The sequence below is a fragment of the Physella acuta genome, unplaced genomic scaffold (assembly GCF_028476545.2).
Source record: "Physella acuta isolate Inbredline_101_S28 unplaced genomic scaffold, ASM2847654v3 ptg000281l, whole genome shotgun sequence".
NCBI classification, from domain to species: domain Eukaryota; kingdom Metazoa; phylum Mollusca; class Gastropoda; family Physidae; genus Physella; species Physella acuta.
Window position 1 is genome coordinate 738,976 of NW_026731800.1, and position 20,268 is coordinate 759,243.

General features: G+C 35.4%; 1 protein-coding gene across 2 annotated transcripts; it reads left to right on the plus strand.

The window, feature by feature from the left end:
- Nucleotides 1-5,109: 5,109 nt before the first annotated feature.
- On the plus strand, nucleotides 5,110-19,413 carry LOC131939483 (glutamate receptor-interacting protein 2). Of its 2 annotated transcripts, none has more exons than XM_059297807.1 (23): nucleotides 5,110-5,198; nucleotides 5,974-6,173; nucleotides 6,433-6,489; nucleotides 6,858-6,929; nucleotides 7,264-7,327; nucleotides 7,669-7,814; nucleotides 8,074-8,230; nucleotides 8,886-9,031; nucleotides 9,648-9,795; nucleotides 10,119-10,294; nucleotides 10,875-11,105; nucleotides 11,430-11,622; nucleotides 11,944-12,083; nucleotides 12,358-12,435; nucleotides 12,865-12,937; nucleotides 13,021-13,160; nucleotides 13,771-13,912; nucleotides 14,383-14,528; nucleotides 14,791-14,816; nucleotides 15,340-15,448; nucleotides 15,819-15,873; nucleotides 15,982-16,678; nucleotides 17,267-19,413. In XM_059297807.1, exons 2-23 carry the CDS (start codon nucleotides 6,128-6,130, stop codon nucleotides 17,411-17,413), a joined length of 3,189 nt encoding a protein of 1,062 aa, XP_059153790.1. In that variant the 5' UTR covers nucleotides 5,110-5,198; nucleotides 5,974-6,127; the 3' UTR covers nucleotides 17,414-19,413. The 2 variants fall into 2 exon arrangements, with proteins under 2 accessions (XP_059153790.1, XP_059153791.1); XM_059297808.1 differs by having other exon boundaries at nucleotides 5,110-5,191.
- Nucleotides 19,414-20,268: the final 855 nt, after the last annotated feature.

Sequence of the window (20,268 nt, forward strand, 5' to 3'; positions counted from 1 at the left end):
TCTGAAAATTATTATTCCTCTACGTTGAAATTTATATAAGCCTGCTTTAGATCAGAAAATACATTAATTATACTAGTCTATATATATTGATTTATATTAACAAACATTCATAGTTAATGATGCAGGGGAGGCTGTATTTTTTAGGGCTGTGCACAAAAGTTTAAAACTATACCTTTTTGGGGATATGCACTGGCACTGCCCTGGTAGAGTAACTAGTGGCTCATGCTATACCCCTGCCACTTAGGTATAACTGGTGGCACAAACTGAGTGATTCATCACTAGTTATTTAAGTTTATAGTTATGTTATCTAGATCTATATAGGGCTACATATAAATGAAAGTATGGCTGTGGGTTTGTCTTATAGTAGCCTTATAGGCATTACTACACTTTTCATCAGGTCGCAATGGACACAGGACATGCGACATTCAATGACTAAACTGAAATGTAGTCGAACCCCGCCCCCCTACAATAATGTAGCCAATAACGCCCAAGAGCACTCTGCGATGCCCCTTTCATACAGCATGTCCTAGCCTAGGGCTTAGGGCATCTGGGATCTAGACTTAGTCATTAGTGTGGAATCATGGCTCCAACAAATATCATGATTAAAGAAATATTGCGTTGACATAAAATTCATAAAATTATTAAATTAAATAGTAAATAGTTACTAAATAGCTCAGTTTTAGTAAAGTGAAAGTAATAATTATTAATAATTATTATTAATTAATTATAAGGCCAAATTAAGAAGTAGATCTAGAATTCTAGTACTAGTAGTAGTAGTAAGTCAAGTAGACTAAGAACTAGATCTAGTAAGAAGACTTAGACTAAAATGACTAAGACGACTAATCCACTGTCACTGTACTGTAGTTACTAGTTAGACGAGTTAGTAGTACTTACTTCATACTTGGCTAGTATTTATTTATTTATTTAACGAGATCTAGATCTAGATTTAGTTAGATCTAGTAGATCTAGCTAGCGCTATGTGCCATGGGACTACCTAGTGTTTTTAATAAAAGTTGACTTTAAAAATCTAAGACAATCAATGAATAATAATCTGATCATAATGTTAAAAAAAAATTAATTTTGTTTGACTGCAACGATAATGTTGATTAGTAGGAAAATAATAAATTTAGAGTTACTACCCTTTGAATATAACTAGCAGTTGTGTTTGCAGATCACTATGGGTTCTCTTTATTGTTGTTATTTTTTTTAATGTCCAACGTATCTTTTCTAACTCGGATACGACCAAAGATTATTCAAGGCCTTTTTTTTTTAATTTAAAAAAAAAGAAAGAAAAAAACATTTTACTCATAAGCTTTAAATTAAATGCACTAACAAACAGTGTTTCTTTGAGACATTTTTCTCCGGGGGGGGGGGGGGGGGGGTGTACTTGAAATTTTCGGGGGGGGGGGGGGGGGGAGCGGACACTTGTAAAAGTGTATGTTTACTATACAAAATCCACAAAACAAACTTGCTTCCTTTAATTTTATTGATAAAAGCTTTTCTCGCTAAAAATATGTAAGAGTAATTACAGCAGTTAAAATACTTTAATAAAGCAAGACATTTCGTTTTGTTCTCTTTATTTCCGTTCATTTAAAAGCTTGTTATTATAAATGGTTATTTTTCTTTAGAGAGTAATCCATAAATGACGTCACGCTTTTTTAACGATTTTTACCTATCCTCCGTCACACATCGTACCAAAAAACTAGACCCCCTACCTAAAATGACGTCACACCTTAGCCTAAAGCCCCCCCCCCCCTCAAAATTGCAGTTGAATTTTTCTTAAAACATCAATATTTTTCCAAAATCTTGTCTGAACTCTGTCAACATAGAGTATTTTAATCAATTCCTATTACAATTTATTAAAACCGTTTTTTAAAACGCGAAAGAACGACTAAAACTCGTTTTCTAACATTGCATTTTTATAATGCCAAAGTGTGACGTCACACAATTTGAACCCCCCCCCCCCCCTCCTCATCATCACACACCTTCACAAAATTACGGACCCCCTTGACCCCCTACGAGTGTAACATCATTTATGGACGACCCAAGAAATGACGTTGACTAAAAATATTTGCGGTAAAACCCTATAGATAGTAGCCTGTTATCTCCAAAACACAGTTATCTGGTTATCTGTCCACTTGCTGGTTAGTGGTCACAGGAGAGAAAAAAATCAATTAGCCGTAACAAACAGTTCAACCTCAACGGCCATCTGATCGAGCGATCGCTAGTACTTAATCTTGTTATCTCCTCTTGTATTATTGTAATCTTTAAATCAATTTTTAACGACTAATGAAACATCTAATTAAATTATAAAATTTGCTATTCTTGCATTGTCATCGGAGACAAATGTTGATCAACGTGTAACGAAATCACTGCGTTTAAAATTGTTCAGAAACAGACATTGATTGCAGCAGTAGCGTAGCGAGGGGGGGGGGGGCGGGGGGGGGGGGGGGGAAATATGTCCCCGGGCGCCGACCTTAGGGGGCGCCAAAATGGGTTGGAAAAGTAAATAGAAAGGTTGAGGGGGGTACAAATCGAAAGTTTGAGGGGGGGTGCAAATCAAAATCTCAAGGGGGGGGGGGTGCAAATCGAAAGTTTGAGGGGGGGGGGGGTGCAAATCAAAATCTCGAGGGAGGGGGGTGCAAATCGAAAAGTTTGTCCCCGGGCGCCGGGAAGGGTCGCTACGCCTCTGGATTGCAGTGAACTAAGTAAAAGTATGTAAAAAACGATTAACCCAGGAAAAGACCACTGAGATTTACAGTGTAAAGCGACACAAGCTCACCGTCACCAATATATAGGCTATAAAATAAAACACCTATAATATTGGAGGTCCAATGGGAGATGTTCTACACGTCCCTTCCCCCAAACACTCTACCTGCAACACTGCTGGCCTAAATAAGTAACCTGGATTTATCCATGGGCATTGTATTAAAAACGACAGACGAATTTGAAAAGACTCTCTTTATTGGAAATGGTAACTACTCATCACATTACTTTTTCAAAAAAAGGTGCTACTACTTGGTGTCTAAGACGAATCAAATCACTGACGTGCCCAAGATGCCAATGCAATAATCCTCAAGACAAATTTCAACAGTTCAACCATATATATATATATATATATATATATATATATATATATATATATATATATATATATATATATATATATATATATATATGTCCTCCCTCTCCCCTCACACAGGAGAAAAATGTCTGAATGAAACCCTGATTATTGATTATATGTAATCAACTCGTTTAAACAAAGCGGCTAAAGGTAAAAAAAAAATGACAACTAAAAGTACAGTAAAGACATGCGCTAATGGAGTGGAAGAGGTCGAAGACTTGAAATGCCTTGGCAGCCACATTTCAGCTAATGGAGCAACGAAAAAGAAATAGCTACAAGAATAGCTATGGCAGCTCATACCTTCAACAAGCCCGGAAAAAAAACAAGGGATCATCTTCCCTGCAGCGAAGATCTAATGTGGAGATATTTAGATCTTAGTCAAAAACATGTTCAGTTCTGCAGAAACGCAGAAATACAACAAGAAGACAGAAAGCTGCCGTAGAAGTTTCTATAAGGAATAGACGATCCCTTCAACGCATTCTGAAAAGTGAGTGGGAATGTCGAATATCAAGTTGAGAAATAAGGACGACCGAACTAAACGATGTTGTGAGTGAAATAAGAGCAATTAAGAAGGTAGAATATTTGGGTCTTGCCTTGCGAAGGTTTTAAAAAAAGAAAAAAGAAACACTCATATACATAGTTACATGCTACTAGAATGGACTCCACATGGAAAGCGACAGTGGGGAAACCCATTTAGAACGTGAAGACAAATAGAAGAAAGTGTGGCAGAACTCTGGTGGCTCGGCCAGAACAGGGAGGCTTGGCGCGCATTATTTGGCTACCTTATGCCCCACATGTAGTCAAAAGTATTAAGTAAGAGTTTACACATCAATCTTATTGGCTACATCGCCAGGTCTGAAATGGTTGCACATTACTTCTGATATAGAGGGGCATGTTAAATCAAGTCATGTAAGTTGTTGTGGCCGCGGATTTGTCCACTCTTCCGCCCAGACGCCACAGGGCGAGCTGTATGAAAGCCGTGAGTGTACGTTAATCACCCTACCTACGCAACAGAGAGGTAGAACAGACCTCAGCAACCGCCCAGGTGTCAGAGGCGTCGACGAGGTATTCTCTCGTAGCCTACCGTAGCCATAGTGTATGGTGCTCTTTGCAACGAACGTCGTAGTGTGTCCCATGGCGCACCGGGTCATACGACAGTTCGACAGTTGAATCAATTAGTACTCTTGACCCCATATGCAGGACGCCTAAACAGCGGATTCCAGGTGCCAATAATAAAATAGCTGCTGGGAAACTGGGCGCCAAGCTGCACCATACTGCCGGGGTGCCGTGCCGTTGCAGAAACTTTCCAAGGAGTATTCTCCACAAATTCACGAAGTTTCATGTTGATCGGATGAAAGGTGTAGTGATGTATAGAAGATAAACACACAAAAAAATAGATCTACTTTCATTTTTATATATTGGCCGATTTATAAATTTCACATTAGGCTAATGTAATTCTTGAATATTGGCGAAGGCCACATTTTAAAATTTCTCATAGCCAGATCGAGTTCTAGATCTAGGCCTAACTCAGTAAAAATATAATTTAGGCCTATGCTAGCCCTGCTGGACGACATACTCAACCATATTCTCAATCTAAATCGGATTTAGACTTGTATTCTAGCCTTGCATTTTCTCTCCCCCCCCCCCAAAAAAAAAAAAAAACAGCTGCTACGACTAGAGTAGGTCACCTGCGTTGCTGCAAGCCAGGGCGTGGCGGCTGTGAGTTGTCAAAATTCTTTGTGATAGGCCTAAATTAAAAAAAAAAACCAAAACAAAACAAAACATGAGTTCTGTCGACAAACATATGTATTAATAAAAAAATCGAACAGACATGTAGAAAATAAAATTTGCTTTAAAATCTGAGTATAGATCTATATGCTAAACATAAAAACTAAAAGAAAACGAAACAACAAACGTCAAACAGAAACACAGCTCGCTGCAATGTGTGTGTGTGTTTGTGTGATTAGATAGCAGCTCTCACTTTTCAAGTCAGTAATGTGCTGCATGTAGGCTAGAAATCCAGAGTTTAGCATTAGACCTCTCGCTCTAGGACTGGACTATGTTTATGTATCGTGTAAGTGGCCAAGCGCCGGTGTTGACATCTGAGTCCTCGGCCTACAATTTAAATGTAGATTCTAGATCTACTGTAGTAGGATGTTTGCATGACTAAGAATAACTATACTAAAAATTACTAAGATCTAGATCTAGATCTATCACTCACTATCAATATCTTCCAGAGTCTAGAATCTAGAGATCTAATTCTAAATCTATTTAATATTTTTACTATTACTAGATCTATTAGGCCTACAGTTTTACAATTAGATCTAGATCTAGATTCTATATTTAATATTTATTAGATTAGATCTAGACGAATCTAGTATGTAGTAGATAGTAGATCTAAATAATAGTAAATAATAGGCCTAATATATAAATTATAATAGATCTATATATAATATATAAGTTTTTAAAAGCAACAACACCAATGGGAATGTGGTGGTCAGAGTCGTTGTTGTGAGTCATTAAAAAACTGATTTATTAAGATTTACATTTCAGTTAGATCTAGTTCCTGGAATTCCTCAATCATAGTAAATATTATCAAGACCCTTTTAATACATCTTACTCAATATCCATAGCTTGACTTCAAATGTACTGAGTTTTTAGCTAACGAGTTTATCTTTAACTTAATAACCTAAGATTGTGTAAGAAATGTTTGAGGATAGAAAATTGTTGTTTTGAATAATCGGCAATAATCAGCTAATCTCCTTATATAGATGATTACCTAAGTAACCTTGGCAACTATGACAAACAAAATGTAAAAGTTAAAGTTTTTTTATTTGTGTTGTTCTCAGGTGTGCACCTAATGGCTGAAAAAATTTGAAAAGAAAAAGATGAATTCACAATGTGATATGGTAACGCAATGACCAACAAAACCTGTGAATCTTCAACAGTGTTGTAACTGAAATAGTTGAAGTACTGCAGATTTCTTTTGAGTGAATAGATGCCATGCCCAGTTGGAGACCCAATTGTCTGAGGGGGTCTATTTACAATGGTGAGTTCTGTTTTTTTTTTTCATAAATAAAACATTATATATAGATCTATTGAATGTCTTTAACTAAAACAAACCCTCCATCCAGATTTGAAGTTGTACAATAAAATAATTCTTGTGGATTATATACAAATGCAGACAGGAAATCCAGTATCATGAGATGTTTTAGCTGGTTAGGGCCAGCGATTAGGACCAGAGTTTATTATGTAGATGAAATTGATGTTTCATTTGTTTAATTTACACATGATTAATCTTGTTTTAGATGCGCCACACTACAGCATTGTTCCAAAGGCAGACAACTCCAATCAAGACATTAATCGTAAGTGATAAGATTAGCATTATGAGACATTTTTTTTAAACATGCATAAATTTGAAGTGTTTCTCAAGTAATGTTTTATATTTATTAAATAATTAATTTCAACATAATCTTTTCTTGTTTGTGCCCAAGACGCATGGAGCAGATGAAGTAGAGTTCATCTGTTTCAGTAACCTGAGCATACAAGAGTGTGTGGTCAGCACTACACCCCAATGCCTTAGTTTCCCTGACATGATTCAGGTACCCATCAGAGCTGAGTGGACTCTGAGTCATCCTACTGACTTGACCTCAGGATCTGAACTCAAGACTTTTGGGTTAGCAGTTGTAAATAAATTAAAAAGACCTAAGTGATGAAATTATTTTCATTCCAGCTGACCGCAAAGGAAGTATTTTGGTTGAACTACAGAAAAGAGAAGGATGTGGACTAGGATTAACAATTTCAGGTATGTCTTTTCTTTTGTTAATGAAAGTAAATCTTACACTGGTTGGCTGTTATTATTGATAATCTAGATATAAAGTGTTTCTGGAGTAATATCTAAAGCATATGGACAGGGTTATTCAGTGGAATCTAGACCAATGAGATACTGAACAATTTTAAAATAGTTTTTTTGATAAGGGAATAGTTAAAGCTAAATAAAAAATTTAAAAAGGCTAAACCAGAGGTAAGGTCTAGTTGTGTGAAATTTATACATATCTTTTATGGCTTCTGATTAACATTGTAGGTGCTAATTGTATTTTTAAATAAAGACCAATTTTCTCACATAATTACAATTATAGGTGGTGCAGACAAAGCTCATCGTTGTCATGTCTCTAATTTACGTCCAGGAAGTGTTGCAGACAGGTAAGTTTGTTATATTATGATACAAATTTAAACCCAGAAATTGTAAGCTAATTATCAGCCTCAAGTAGTTACCAATGCCATGTGACTACTTTAATTCTCACATTTCTAACATTGGAGGCTTATATATTTCATTAAAAATATTTTTACTAGTTATGATCTGTAAACTATGTCTTTGTTTGTAAATGGCCCTATATGTTGAATATTGCAATTGGAATAAGATTGGACAAATGCAGTTTAAAAAAAATAAATTGTAATATATATTTTTTACCTAGCAAGATACTGTTATTTCCAAGTTTGTTTTCTTGTTTTCATAATCATTAGCCTCTCCTCTCCTGTTTCAGATGTGATGCACTTAGAGTTGGCGACCAAATTATTTCTATCAATGACATCAGAACTGCAAATCTGCGACATGAGGAGATCACCAATCTACTTAAAAATGCTGGGTCCACTGTGACGCTTGAGATAGACTATGAAATACCTGATTCAGGTATTTAAATCTTAACAATGCAGTGTTTATAAAAATCTAATTTTTTTGTCCACAGTTGTCTTTGCAATGTTATAGTTATAGGATTAGTTTACACTTAAAAGTTTAGCCTTCAATTTATAATTTGAAGCTTATAGTCGTGTGTTATGTGTATACTCTGCATATTTTTGAAAATGTGTCTGTACTGTATATACATTTAAATTTGAAGAAATTGAACTATGTATAAGTAATTGTTCAAATTGATGTGTAATTTTTTAAATAGGTTCAGGCCTTTCAAATGTTTATAGTCAAGTTCATGAAGTCATTTTAGAAAAAGAAGTTTCTGGATTTGGGATGATTCTCCGTGGTGGAATGGTGGACGCCAAACGAACATACCCAATCACAGTTGTTGTTATTAGACATGGTGGGCCAGCTGACAGGTAAACATGAGGATAGGTTGGTCAGTCAATATGTTAATATGTAGATACTTTGGTCAGTCAATTTATAGGTTGGTCAGTCAATATGTTAATATGTAGATACTTTGGTCAGTCAATTTATAGGTTGGTCAGTCAATTTGTTAATATGTAGATACTTTGGTCAGTCAATTTATAGGTTGGTCAGTTAATTTTTTTGGCATGTGCATAGGCTGGTCAGTCAATTTGTTGATACGTGGATAGGATGGTCAGTCCAGTTGTTGATTTGTGGATATGTTAGTCAGTCAATGTGTTAATGTGTGCATAGGTTGGTCAGTCAATTTGTTAATACATGGATAGGTTTGTTAGTTAACTAGTAAATATGTGGATAGGTTAATCAGTTAATTTGTTGGCATCTGGATAAGTTTGTCAGCTAACTGATTAAGCTGTTTTGTAAAGATGAGTTGACTTGTAAACATTTTGAAAGATTTATTTTTTGTTAGCTCAGTTGTAAACACAACTATGTGAACTGACATTTGGTCATCATGACCACTCCAATTTAGGATTTAGTTTTTAAACAGTCAATGTACTTGTGGGATTTGACAAGTGTAACATTTATGACAAGCTAAACATTTTTTGACAAGTTACACAACTTTTATACTAACATTTTTAATCACTCAAGGGAGGGAAGTATCCGAGTCGGAGATCGAATCAATGCCATCAATGGGTACAAACTTAATCATCATAGCCTTCAAGACATCATGGGGATCTTGTCACAGTGTGAATCATCTGCATCGTTCACTGTCTCATATGATGTGGCTATTGTTGGTAAGTTCATCTTTAGTAGGGGATCTTGTCACAGTGTGAATCATCTGCATCGTTCACTGTCTCGTATGATGTGGCTATTGTTGGTAAGTTCATCTTTAGTAGGGGATCTTGTCACAGTGTGAATCATCTGCATCGTTCACTGTCTCGTATGATGTGGCTATTGTTGGTAAGTTCATCTTGAGTGGGTATTGAATCAGATCATACTAGTTAAAAGAAGTCTTACAATTTCTTAATTCTTCTGTATTATTTTTTTCAAGTTCAACTAAACAAATATGTGTAATGTGTAATTACATTTTAAATTAATTGAATTTCAGCAATAACAAATAAAATTCAAAGCATCTTATATTTGATACTAAATGATTTTAACACTATTAGCTGATTTCAGCACTTTTGGTATTTTGACAGTAGTATGCTTAACTGGCTATTGATCAACTTTAATTTTTTACTTCTTTAATTATGTAGCTATTGTTTGTGGCCATTCATTCATTGTTGCAGTCGGATGGTAATAGTATAGTCTTTATAAAAGTCACCAGTATTTGTTGTAAACTGATTTGTGTAGACATTGTTTTTGAAAAACAACTGCCTGATGAAAAAATCTTTGAATGAAAACTTGCAGATGAAGTAGAGAAGGCTACTGGTCCAGTCATGGTCAAGGTTGAAAGACCACCAGGGGTAGCTATAGGGATAACTCTGTCAGAGGCCAAGCATGAGGGAAAACCATGCTTAAACATTGACCATGTCTCGCTGATGAGTATTGCTGACAGGTAAGACATTTTTGTGTATGCCTTCTTTCTTTGCTTACGATATGGCGGTCTTTAATATATCTTTGGTAATCTTTATTGTATGTGGTTTACAGTGGAGTTGATTGTTTGTGGGTGTGTATTTAGTTGATTGTTAGTTGATTTTATATGGGTAAATATATGTATATGGTTGAATATCTAATTGGTTGTTTATAATTGAACATCTAGCTTGTTGTTTATGGTTGAACATCTAGCTTGTTGATTATGGTTGAACATCTAGTAGGTTGCTCATAGTTTACCATCCATTTAATTGTATGCAAGTTGACACCTACTTGACTGTGTTTCAGGTCAGGTGTGTTACACCCCGGGGACCTTATCATGGCAATAGATGGCGTAGAGTCTATGTCTGAAGCTGAGGCCAGCCAGAGACTCAAGTCTGGCACAGAGAATGTCATTCACTTTGAAATTTTACCATCTTCATTACTGGAGAATTCCATTCATCAGAATAATCTTAAGAAGAACTGTAAGTTTCGTTTTTAATATGGTAATTGCTTAGATTTAAGATAATAGGCTAGATATATGTTTCAGTAAAATATTTGACATTGAACTTAGATATAAAGCAGCTGACTACTGTCACTCTTCATATGCTGTGGTCAAGAAACAGATAAACTGTATTTCATCTGCCCTATAGATTGTTAGGTCCAAAAGGGGAATTTAACTTTTAGATATACAACCCTGCATGTTTAAGTAATAATACATTTCTTATTGGCAAATCAACCAAATGTAGTATCATTGGCACTCACTTCACTTACTGTACTATTTGTCTCAGGTTTTTAAGTTATATAGAGAACTAATGTTTAAAATGAAACCACTAATTGCATAATGAAAAATCTTTCAAAAAAAATTATTTTCCTGTTTTATAAACTAGTTTGTGTTACATGACTTTTAAGTTTAATATTCTAGCATTGAGTAAAATTCATGTTAGTACAAGCTATAAAGGTGCATGCATTTTTTACTTGCCCTTCACTGTACTACACATAGTTGGACCCACACCTGGACCTTGTGTCTAAGTTTATGTTGACACTAACTTGTTGATTTCCCAGCCCTGTCGTCATCCCTCTCTGCGCATGCCCTGCCCTCAGCCTACTGCAACATCCCCTACAATGTTATGCGCAACAAAAGCAGCACAATAGGGGGCTACGCTGACCACACTGGAGGCTACTTTAAGAACTTTACAGACAGCTCCTCTGTGGGGGTGTCGCAGTTTGGCACATTAAACATGAGAAAAACAAACCTGTGGAGGAATCCACATCAGCGTAGGGCCGCTTCCTGCAGTAAGTGTTTCACAGTATTAAAAATCAACATTCTTAACCTTGTTTGTGCAGTAATTATTGATCTAATATTATTTTTGCATAATTCAAAAGCTATGCTAATACTATACTAAAAAACTAATAAAATAACTGACATTTTCGCAATTTTTAAGAATATATATTAAAACAAATGTCAACCATCCCTTGTGCCAATTGCATCACTAAATATATTTTTTACAATTTCTGAGAAGAAAAAAATAAAAAATTAAACTATCCTCTGTGCCCATAAAATATATTTTTCACAAACTCCGACAAGAAAAAATTAAAATGAAATTGAACTGTCCACAGTGTCCATTGCATCATCATGTGCGTCAGTTTTGAGTGCCACCAACCAAGTTTGCCACAGTGAGAGCCTGGAAGTCATTCTCTTTGCCAACCACAAGGGTCTGGGCCTGACCCTCAAGGGTGGTGTTTTCGCAACAGCTCCACTGTCCCAGCCACCTAGTATTACATTTGTTGAGCCTCGCAGCCCTGCAGAGAAGTAAGAAACTCTTCGATTTTATCAATTATTACAATTATTACACTTACAGTAAACTTCAAGCTACGTTTCTGGATAATAGCTACTTATCTAGAAGATGGTTACATATTTTTTAGTGTAATGTTTATCAAGTCCAACTTAAAAATGAGTAAGACAGCAAGTCATTTAATAATTGTAACCAAATTTGTTGTTAAGATGTGGTGTTTTGCAGTTTCTAGATGGTTGCATGTTTTTAGTTTTAGTGTAATGTTTTTTCAAGTCTCCAATTTAAAAACTAATAAGACAGCAAGTCATTTAATAATTGTAACCAAATTTGTTGTTAAGATGTGGTGTTTTGCAAGAGGGGGACAGAGTGCTGGCCATCAATGGTGTGGAAACTACAGGACACACATTGGAGGAAGTTAATCATCTGCTGCGGGAGTCTCGACCAAGATGTCTCTTGCTTGTTGAATTTGATGTCACAGGTACAACTGTCTACTTTACGTACTTGTCATGGAACTACAGTATTCTTTATAGCTTTGTTTATCTCTGATTCATCACCATTTTCCAATGGTTAGGGCCAAGGATAGGTATCAGATTTTTAAAGTAGCTCTCCCAGGAAACAAAAGGACCAAAAGTTCAAAATATTGAAACATTGTCTTTAAACTCACAAGTTAATTTCTTCTAAATGACGAAATGTATTCCATAGTATTTTGTAAGTTGATATTAAAACGAAATGACTTTTATTTTTTTCATCAGATTCTGTGACTCCCAGCTCAGGTGTATACTTTGTGAAGCTGGGCAAGAGAGCTGGTGATACTGGGATAACTGTTAATGGTGAGATGTTTTTTCGTAGAAATTAAGTCAGACAAATTATGTTAATCTAAGAAAATATTTCCCCCTAGACCAGAGTTATCTAATAAAAAGTTGTTATATTCGGGGAGAAGAGAGGGAGGGTTACAGTCTCTACAATACTTGAGGGCTAAAGTTCTGAGGTGCTGGATGCCTGAAATTTTCTTTGTTGATTCATGATGATACCAACTAGGCATTAAAACAGAAAAATGTTGATTGTTAATTAATTTGAAAGTAACTTGACTGAGGAGCAATAATAAATAGACAAAAACTGACATAAATTAGAATGTTTAATGCTTAATTTATGTTTGTGTATATTTTTTTAGCTGAATGCTTTAATAATAAATCTTTTAAAATGAATTCTTTTAAACTTTAATAAGGTTCAATTTTTTTTTCACTCACCTGATCATTCAGCTACTCCAAGCAAGCAAGGTAACAAAGATGTGATGTTCATATCTGACGTGAGGAGGGGTAGTGTTGCTCACAGGTAAGTTAACTTGAGCACCTGTCCACATTATGTCCCACCAAGGTGAGGGTCTGTCTTGACATTCTCTACCTTCTCCCCCACAGAACTGGCTCCATCCAGCCTGGGGATAAACTTCTGGCCATCAACGATGTCAGCCTTGAGAATTACTCACCCGATGATGTCATGCATCTGTTGGAACTTCCTGATGATATTGTGAAATTAAAATTAAGGCGTGATGACCCAGGTGCGTTGTGTCACATTCTAATCTTCATTTGCTTTTTCCTTTACCCTCTCAAGGGAAGATAGGGCTGAGATCACTTACATTGACCAACTTAATCAGCAGATATTCTCATTTTACTTAAGCATCCCATACACCACTTTCTCAATTGATCTCTTCCAGAACACTATGTTGACAATTTTCCCTCCTGTTCTCAGTGCAATGTTTGTGAAATACTTTTTTACATCATTGCTCTGTGTTAATTGATCACAGCTCTAGTGCCATCTGTGGGACGGAGTGGTCTAGCGGTAGAGAGCTGGACTGCTAACCCGTAAGTTTCGAGTTCGAATCCGGGTACAAGTCAGTAGACCATCCCTGAGTCCACCCAACTCTGATGGGTACCTAACTCACATTAGGGAAAGTAAAGGCGGCTGGGCATAGTGCTGACCACACTATCTCTTCATATGCCGAGGTCACAGAAATAAGTGAACTCTACTTCACTTGCCCCATAGACCGTCAGGTTTGAAAGGGAAACTTTTAACTTTTGCTAGTGCCATCTGCAAATTAAACAAATTTAAAATGTATATTTGTGAGCGTATTCTTGTGGGGAAGATGAATTGAATGAATCTGTTGACAGATGAGGGACATGAAGGCTGCATTATCTACACAGTGGAGCTCCAGAGGTTTGGTGGGCCTCTGGGCATCACAATATCTGGTACTGAAGATCCCCTGGATCCTATCATTATATCTGAGCTTACCCCCCTTGGATTGGCTGATAGGTACAATTATACTTTTCATTTGTTCAAATCTTTTTATTAGCTTTGTTTGCTTTGTAACTGTTTACAAAATGTATTGCTAATAATAAGTAGTTGTTGTAGGAAGAGTTATTTTGATCTAATAAAAGTTTTATTACTCAGTTTTGTTACTAATAATATATTAAATAATATATTAACTATATAAAATGTCTGTTAAATTTCATTCTAAAATTTATTGTCCTTGTTGTGTATAGGCCAATTTTTGATTCTGTACTTTGAAATGTTCATAAGTTTAAAAAAAATGCTAAAAGGACATGTAATATTTATATATCAATAGTGAACAGCTTGGGGTTATGGTTGTAGTTAAGGACAAGGCTAGGGTCAGGGTTGTAGTTAGGGATTAGGCTAAATCTCACAGGTGTTAAATAAGTAGGCCTACCTTTTGATTTTTATCTCATTTTCTAAGTTGAAAATACTTTTAAATTTTATTTTAGAACTGGTGCCATTCATGTTGGGGACAGGCTTTTAGCTGTCAGTGGCGACACAACTAAAAACAAACCTCTGTCTGAAGCCATACGTATGCTACAAAGTGCTGGTGATGTGGTGACACTTAAGATTGCTAGGCCTGACCCCAGCATTGGTAAGTAGCTGATTCTCACATCTCTCTTGTTTCAGTATACAGATCGACTCCTTCAATTACAAACACTTTGAGTTAATTAATTTCAATCATGTATCTAAATCATGATTTTTTATTTAAAGATATAAAATGTATAGAATATTAAAATAATACACAATTTCCCTGTTAACTAGTTTTTAAATAAAGTTTTTTGATAAAGAGTTTTACTAAATATACATTTCCTTTTGTATAAGTCTAATATTTGAGTTTTGTTTCTGTTTTTCAGACAGCAGCCATCATTATCTGCACCCGGTAAGAACATTTTGAACTACTTTCTTAAATTAAATTTACATCACATATTTGACCTTAAACCCAGCATTTGAATAGGTTTACTGGTTTATCTATCTAACATTATCAGTTTAAAACACATCTAACAGACCAACTTAATGCTAAAATGTCTTTGTGCATTTTCATAGAAATGTGTGTAGTTGTAGAGCAACAATGCAGGTGTTTTAGAGAATAAGAGATGTGTTCATAGTTGGTGACCTTTAAATAGTTTTTTTTTGCTATGTTACCCAATAGGGGATCACTAGCAAGGGGTCTAGACTGTAGGATACTGGGATGTTTTTTGTCTGAACCTTAGGTGAAATAACAGTATCTAAAAGAAGGTGTCGTCATCCACCTCCGTAAATGATACCACATAAACATCCATTGGTACAGATGGGTCATAGTAACCTGTACAAGAACTTCAGCATAACTTTTTCAATGCACCCAACCTCCCACCATCACTGTCACAATGAGAAGTTTATTTTATTAAGTTTATTTCCTTTTGCAGTTTGGCCTGAAAGCCAACTGGGGCAGCACAGCAATCCCTAGCATAGACAGTGCTGTGGCATCCTGGAGCAGCTCAGTTCATGACATGTCTGTACATGAGAACCTCACAGGTCAGTGATGATTTAATTACAAGGTGTTCAGTACTCTTGACCACAGGTCAGTGCTGGTGTAATTACAATGTTTTTAGTACCCTTAATGGCAGAACAGTGTTGTATTCAAGAAGTTTCAAGTCCTTAGATCTCAAATATTTTTTTAATGCAGCTTACAAACCATTGTTTCGAAGAAATACTTTCTAAAACATTGTTTTTTAAGAAAAGATGTTGCCAACCTTGTTGTAGTATTTACTTGTGACCTGTCTGTACAATAAAATAACTAGTTTTTGTTTCGGAATTCCTATTTTCAATTTCCCACTTAGAATATCATTCAAACTTAACTCTGATTTATAAATTGTAATCTGAGTAATTGCATATCTTTTTTCAGATTCTTGCAAGAAAGTGGACAACGCTTCAGATTGGGACAGAGACTCTCACAGCAGGTAATACTTACAAATATTTCTTCAATCTACTAGAGTAATGTCTGTTTGCTTGTTAACTTTGATAGTGTTGCAAATTGTGTTGACATGATTTAAATAAAAATTGAACAGCTCATCAGACCTGAAAAGGGAGCAGAAGGATGAAGATGACATGGAAGAATGGGTGAAAACATTGAAAGATTTCGACATGGGCAGTGAGTCTGAAATGTTACAGCAGATTGGTCTCAGCTTGAAGGAACGAAATCATTTGATAGAGTCTGGTCCTTCTGAAAATGGAGGAGCACATGAAAATGGAAATACATCTAAAAATGGAAGTGCTCCTGAAAATGGATGCCCCCCACCACTCCCAGCTAAAAGTGATTCTTTAATAAACAGGATCAAACAATCTGCTAAGTCACAAAATGACCATACAGCCAAAACAGATTCTGCCAGTAAAATAACAGCGGTCACCACTAAAAGGTATGACCCCCCGCCAGTCCCAGCCAGTAAAACCACATCCAGTGTCAACAAAACCTCAGACCAACCACCTGCGACTGCCAGTAAAACCTCACGAGGACCACCACCCCCCATCAAACCCAAGCCAAAAATTGCACCAAAACCAGTTGCTAAATCTGGCCACATTCACACCATCTACACCCCAGCACCCATCCAGCTGCAGAGGGTGAAGCTAGAGAAGACTTGTGTGACGGAAGATTTTGGTTTCTCCTTGTCTGATGGGCTCTATGAAAAAGGTGTCTACATCAGTGGGGTAAGGGAAGGCAGTGTAGCCCACAAGGCAGGGCTGAAGGAACTAGACAGAGTCTTACAAGTGAGTATGGAATTTGTTTTCTTTATGCTTATAAATCCCACTTTCAAAGGTGAGCATAAAAAATAAGTTGAAGATAGCTCACCAGTTGCTGTGACCTCGGCATATGAAGGGATAGTGTGGTCAGACGCTAGTTCACCAGTTGCTGGGACCTCGGCATATGAAGGGATATTGTGGTCAGCCGCCTTTATTTCATTTTCTTAACATGAACCAGAAACCCATCAAAGCTGGGCAGAGTCAGAATGTCTAATGGACTCTAGTCTGGGATTTGAACTCAAGACTTCTAGTTTAACAGTTATACACTTTGGCATTTGACCACAGTGTTACATTTCACTAACAGCTTTTTTTTTTGGGTAAATTTTGCTATTTATTTTTCTTTTTGCCTATTTATTTTCTTAGGTTTGTTTGCTCGGCTTATTTCTATGGTGACAATTTGTTTTCTTCATGATGTTTAGAAAAACAAATTATTTCCTTACAAATTTAAAAAAGATTCAAAATCCTTAAGAAAATACAGAAACACTAAATATCACATTCTTATAAGCTACGTAGTCTAGTCAGGAGCTGGTGAGATGTGTCTGTTCTCTGCCTCAGGTGAACCGTGTCAAGACAAGAGACTTTGACTGCCGGCTGACTGTGCCACTGTTCTCCCAGTCTGACAAGAGGGTGACGCTGATTGTTTGTAGAAACCCTCTGCTGCTCCAGGACAAGGGCACAGAAGATACAACAAATGACTCTTGAAGCTACTCAAAAAATAAACCTTTGTTTACAATGTTGATAATGATATTACTGGCATATATAGTTAAGCTAGTCATTTGACAAAAATGTTATTTCAGAACATTTTGTTAGGAATATTTACTGACCAGATACACAGTCAAGTTTACTTTTAATATTAAATAGTAGTTTTTTTATCCAATGTTTTAGAAGATATTTTGCTTAACTCTAGTAACAAACTGTTGCTAATAACAGTAGTTCTACTTTTTTATTTGATGTAGAGCTTTGGACCAAACCATTTAGTGTTTGAATTTTTTTAATGATATTTTGAAATCCTACCTTTGTGTTGATGTGTGTTTCTCTGAAGGGCAGGCAATTTTATACAAGTTAATTGATAATGACTATTGTCTATCAAAGAATAATGAATTAAGTCATTCATCTCTCAGATGAATGACTTAATTCATATCATTATACAAAATTCATAATTAAGGATAATTCATATTTTTCTTAACTAGAAAATACTCAGACTTTTTGGTATGAAAAGTATTTTTTTTTAAGTTATTTATTTTTTAAAATAATACTCTGAATTTAAAATATTTTTTTAGAAAAATCAGTAGCCAGCTATCATAAACTATTGCCAAAAGTTAATCTCACACTCCAATTATTTCTAGTCTCATGCAAGTTTTATATTGTAACTTGCTTCATTATGTTTAGTTTTATGTCTAAATTGAACTAGTGAAAGAAATGGTTGGCTTAATTTAATTCATACCTCCCTCCTTACAATCTTTGTAAATAGAGAGGCTGGTGACTGCTTTTAAAATTAGGAATCTAGAAATGTTTCTGTAATTATGTATAGAAGATTTTTAAGATTTGATCTGTTATTGTGTAGGAACAATTTGAATTTTTACATACTTTCTTTCATTGCATCTTGTTTCATTAATATTCTCCGTTAATTTATTTTTAATATTGGCCCTTGGTTGAAAGTCTTTCTCTTACTGTGTTATTGCAATTTATTTGTTGATGTAGACATGTTGTCGAGCCTTACAGTAATTTCTGTAATTTGCTACAGGATGAAATAGTGTTCACAGTTCATACATTACTGTAAACATGAACTGATAGACATGGACCAATAGACACGAATCATCTAGGCATGAACCAAGGGATGTTCACATGGACGTTGACAATGACTGTGACTTATTGACGTGGACCATGTCACATGAACCAATGGACACAGACCAAGTGACATGAACAAAGTAAAATGAGCAAACTAACATGAATAAACTAACATGAACAAAATAACATGAATAAACTAACATGAACAAAGTGACATGAACTAACAAACATGAACAAACATTAAAATTAACCAAATTTCAAGAAAAAAATTAACATGATCAACAACGCATAAGTAACAAAGTAATAAGTCTAAAGTGGCAAAAAGGGCAAATGAACAAAACAAAATGAACTATATTATAATATTAATGTCAAGACAGTGGGCTTGTAACATTGTCTTAAGGTAAATACTTACTGTTAAACATGAGAAATCCTTCCAAAACTGCACTTAAAACCACTGACTTACTTTAAATCATTATTGTGTTGACTCTAATCCATTCATGATTCATTTTCAACTTTACCCATAACCTAACCGTCCCTGGCTCTAAAAACTAGACTACAAATGCCTTTTTACTTTTTACACTTGAGCTTAACACTAACATTGACCACTGGAATGAAGCTGTCTGTGCAATATAAAGTCCGGGTCTTTTTTGTTATTGCCAGCTTGATTTTTTTTTGTCAGGGGATTATGCAATAACTTTGTCTCCAGTTGTTTTAATGCCTTGCTTACATTTTGATGTGATCACGTTTTTCTTTTAACTTTTTCAACTGCCTAATATTTTTTATCTTATTTTAATCTAATTTGTTACAAAAGGAAATTCATTTTGGAAGTCTTTTTGTGCCTCTTCAGAATTTTTTTCAAACTTAATTACTTCCAATTTTGTAATTAAAAAAAAGTAAATAATAAAAGGTGTGTAAAATGAGAAGTTGTTGATTATTTGCTAATACTGGAATTGTCACAGGTCACCTGAGTTAAACAAAAAGAATTTGGGTAAAAATGGGCATTAATTTGCCTAATGAGGATTTTATTAGTGTCATGAACAAAGAGTTGCCTTAACTCAACATTACCCTTTGTTTCGCTAAAGGATCATCATATTTAAACCATGTAAAAGAAGTTCCAATTTGGGAAGAGTTACAAAAATTACACAACAGAAATATGTGGATTGCTATAGAAAGGTAGAGCATAGGACTGCTACCTGAAAGTTTTGAGATCAAGTCCACAGAATGTCCCTGAGCCCACCCAGCTCTGATGGGTACTTGGCTTATAGAAAGTAAAGGTGACTGGGCATAGTGCTGACCACACTGTTTTCACATTTTGAGGTCACAGAAACAGGTACTTCACTTTCCCTATGGGTCCTCTGGTTTAAAAGGCAACTTGACTTACAGATGTCTAAACATCGCCAACTTGTTTATGGCCATTCACCGTTCGACAGTATGTAACATAACTAACCCACATGTAAACAACAATGAAATAAAAACTCTGTTGGTACAAAAAAAATATTATTGTGCACCTAAGACAAACAAAATTCTTTCAACAAGAAAAAAAATCTTATTGCACCATTAATAATTGGAACAAATAAATATTAAATTGTTCCATGGCTAATATTACAGATAAATCTTTGCCTGTGATAATGTTCAATATTTAAATATGGAATGCTAAAAAGAAATTTTTCAATTTTACACTCAGGTCAAAAATAATTATATTAAACCCTCTGATGCATGGAATTTGTAGACAATTAAATTCCAGTAATTTGGCAATGGTTAAAATAAAA

What these genes read in the sequence shown, in the direction of transcription:
- LOC131939483 (XM_059297807.1), top strand. Translation starts at nt 6,128, where the DNA reads ATGCCCAGTTGGAGACCCAATTGTCTGAGGGGGTCTATTTACAATG. An exon ending in CTCCAATCAAGACATTAATC is followed by an intron (nt 6,490 to 6,857) that starts GTAAGTGATAAG and finishes TTTTCATTCCAG; the next exon opens with CTGACCGCAAAGGAAGTATT. An exon ending in ATATGATGTGGCTATTGTTG is followed by an intron (nt 9,032 to 9,647) that starts GTAAGTTCATCT and finishes GAAAACTTGCAG; the next exon opens with ATGAAGTAGAGAAGGCTACT.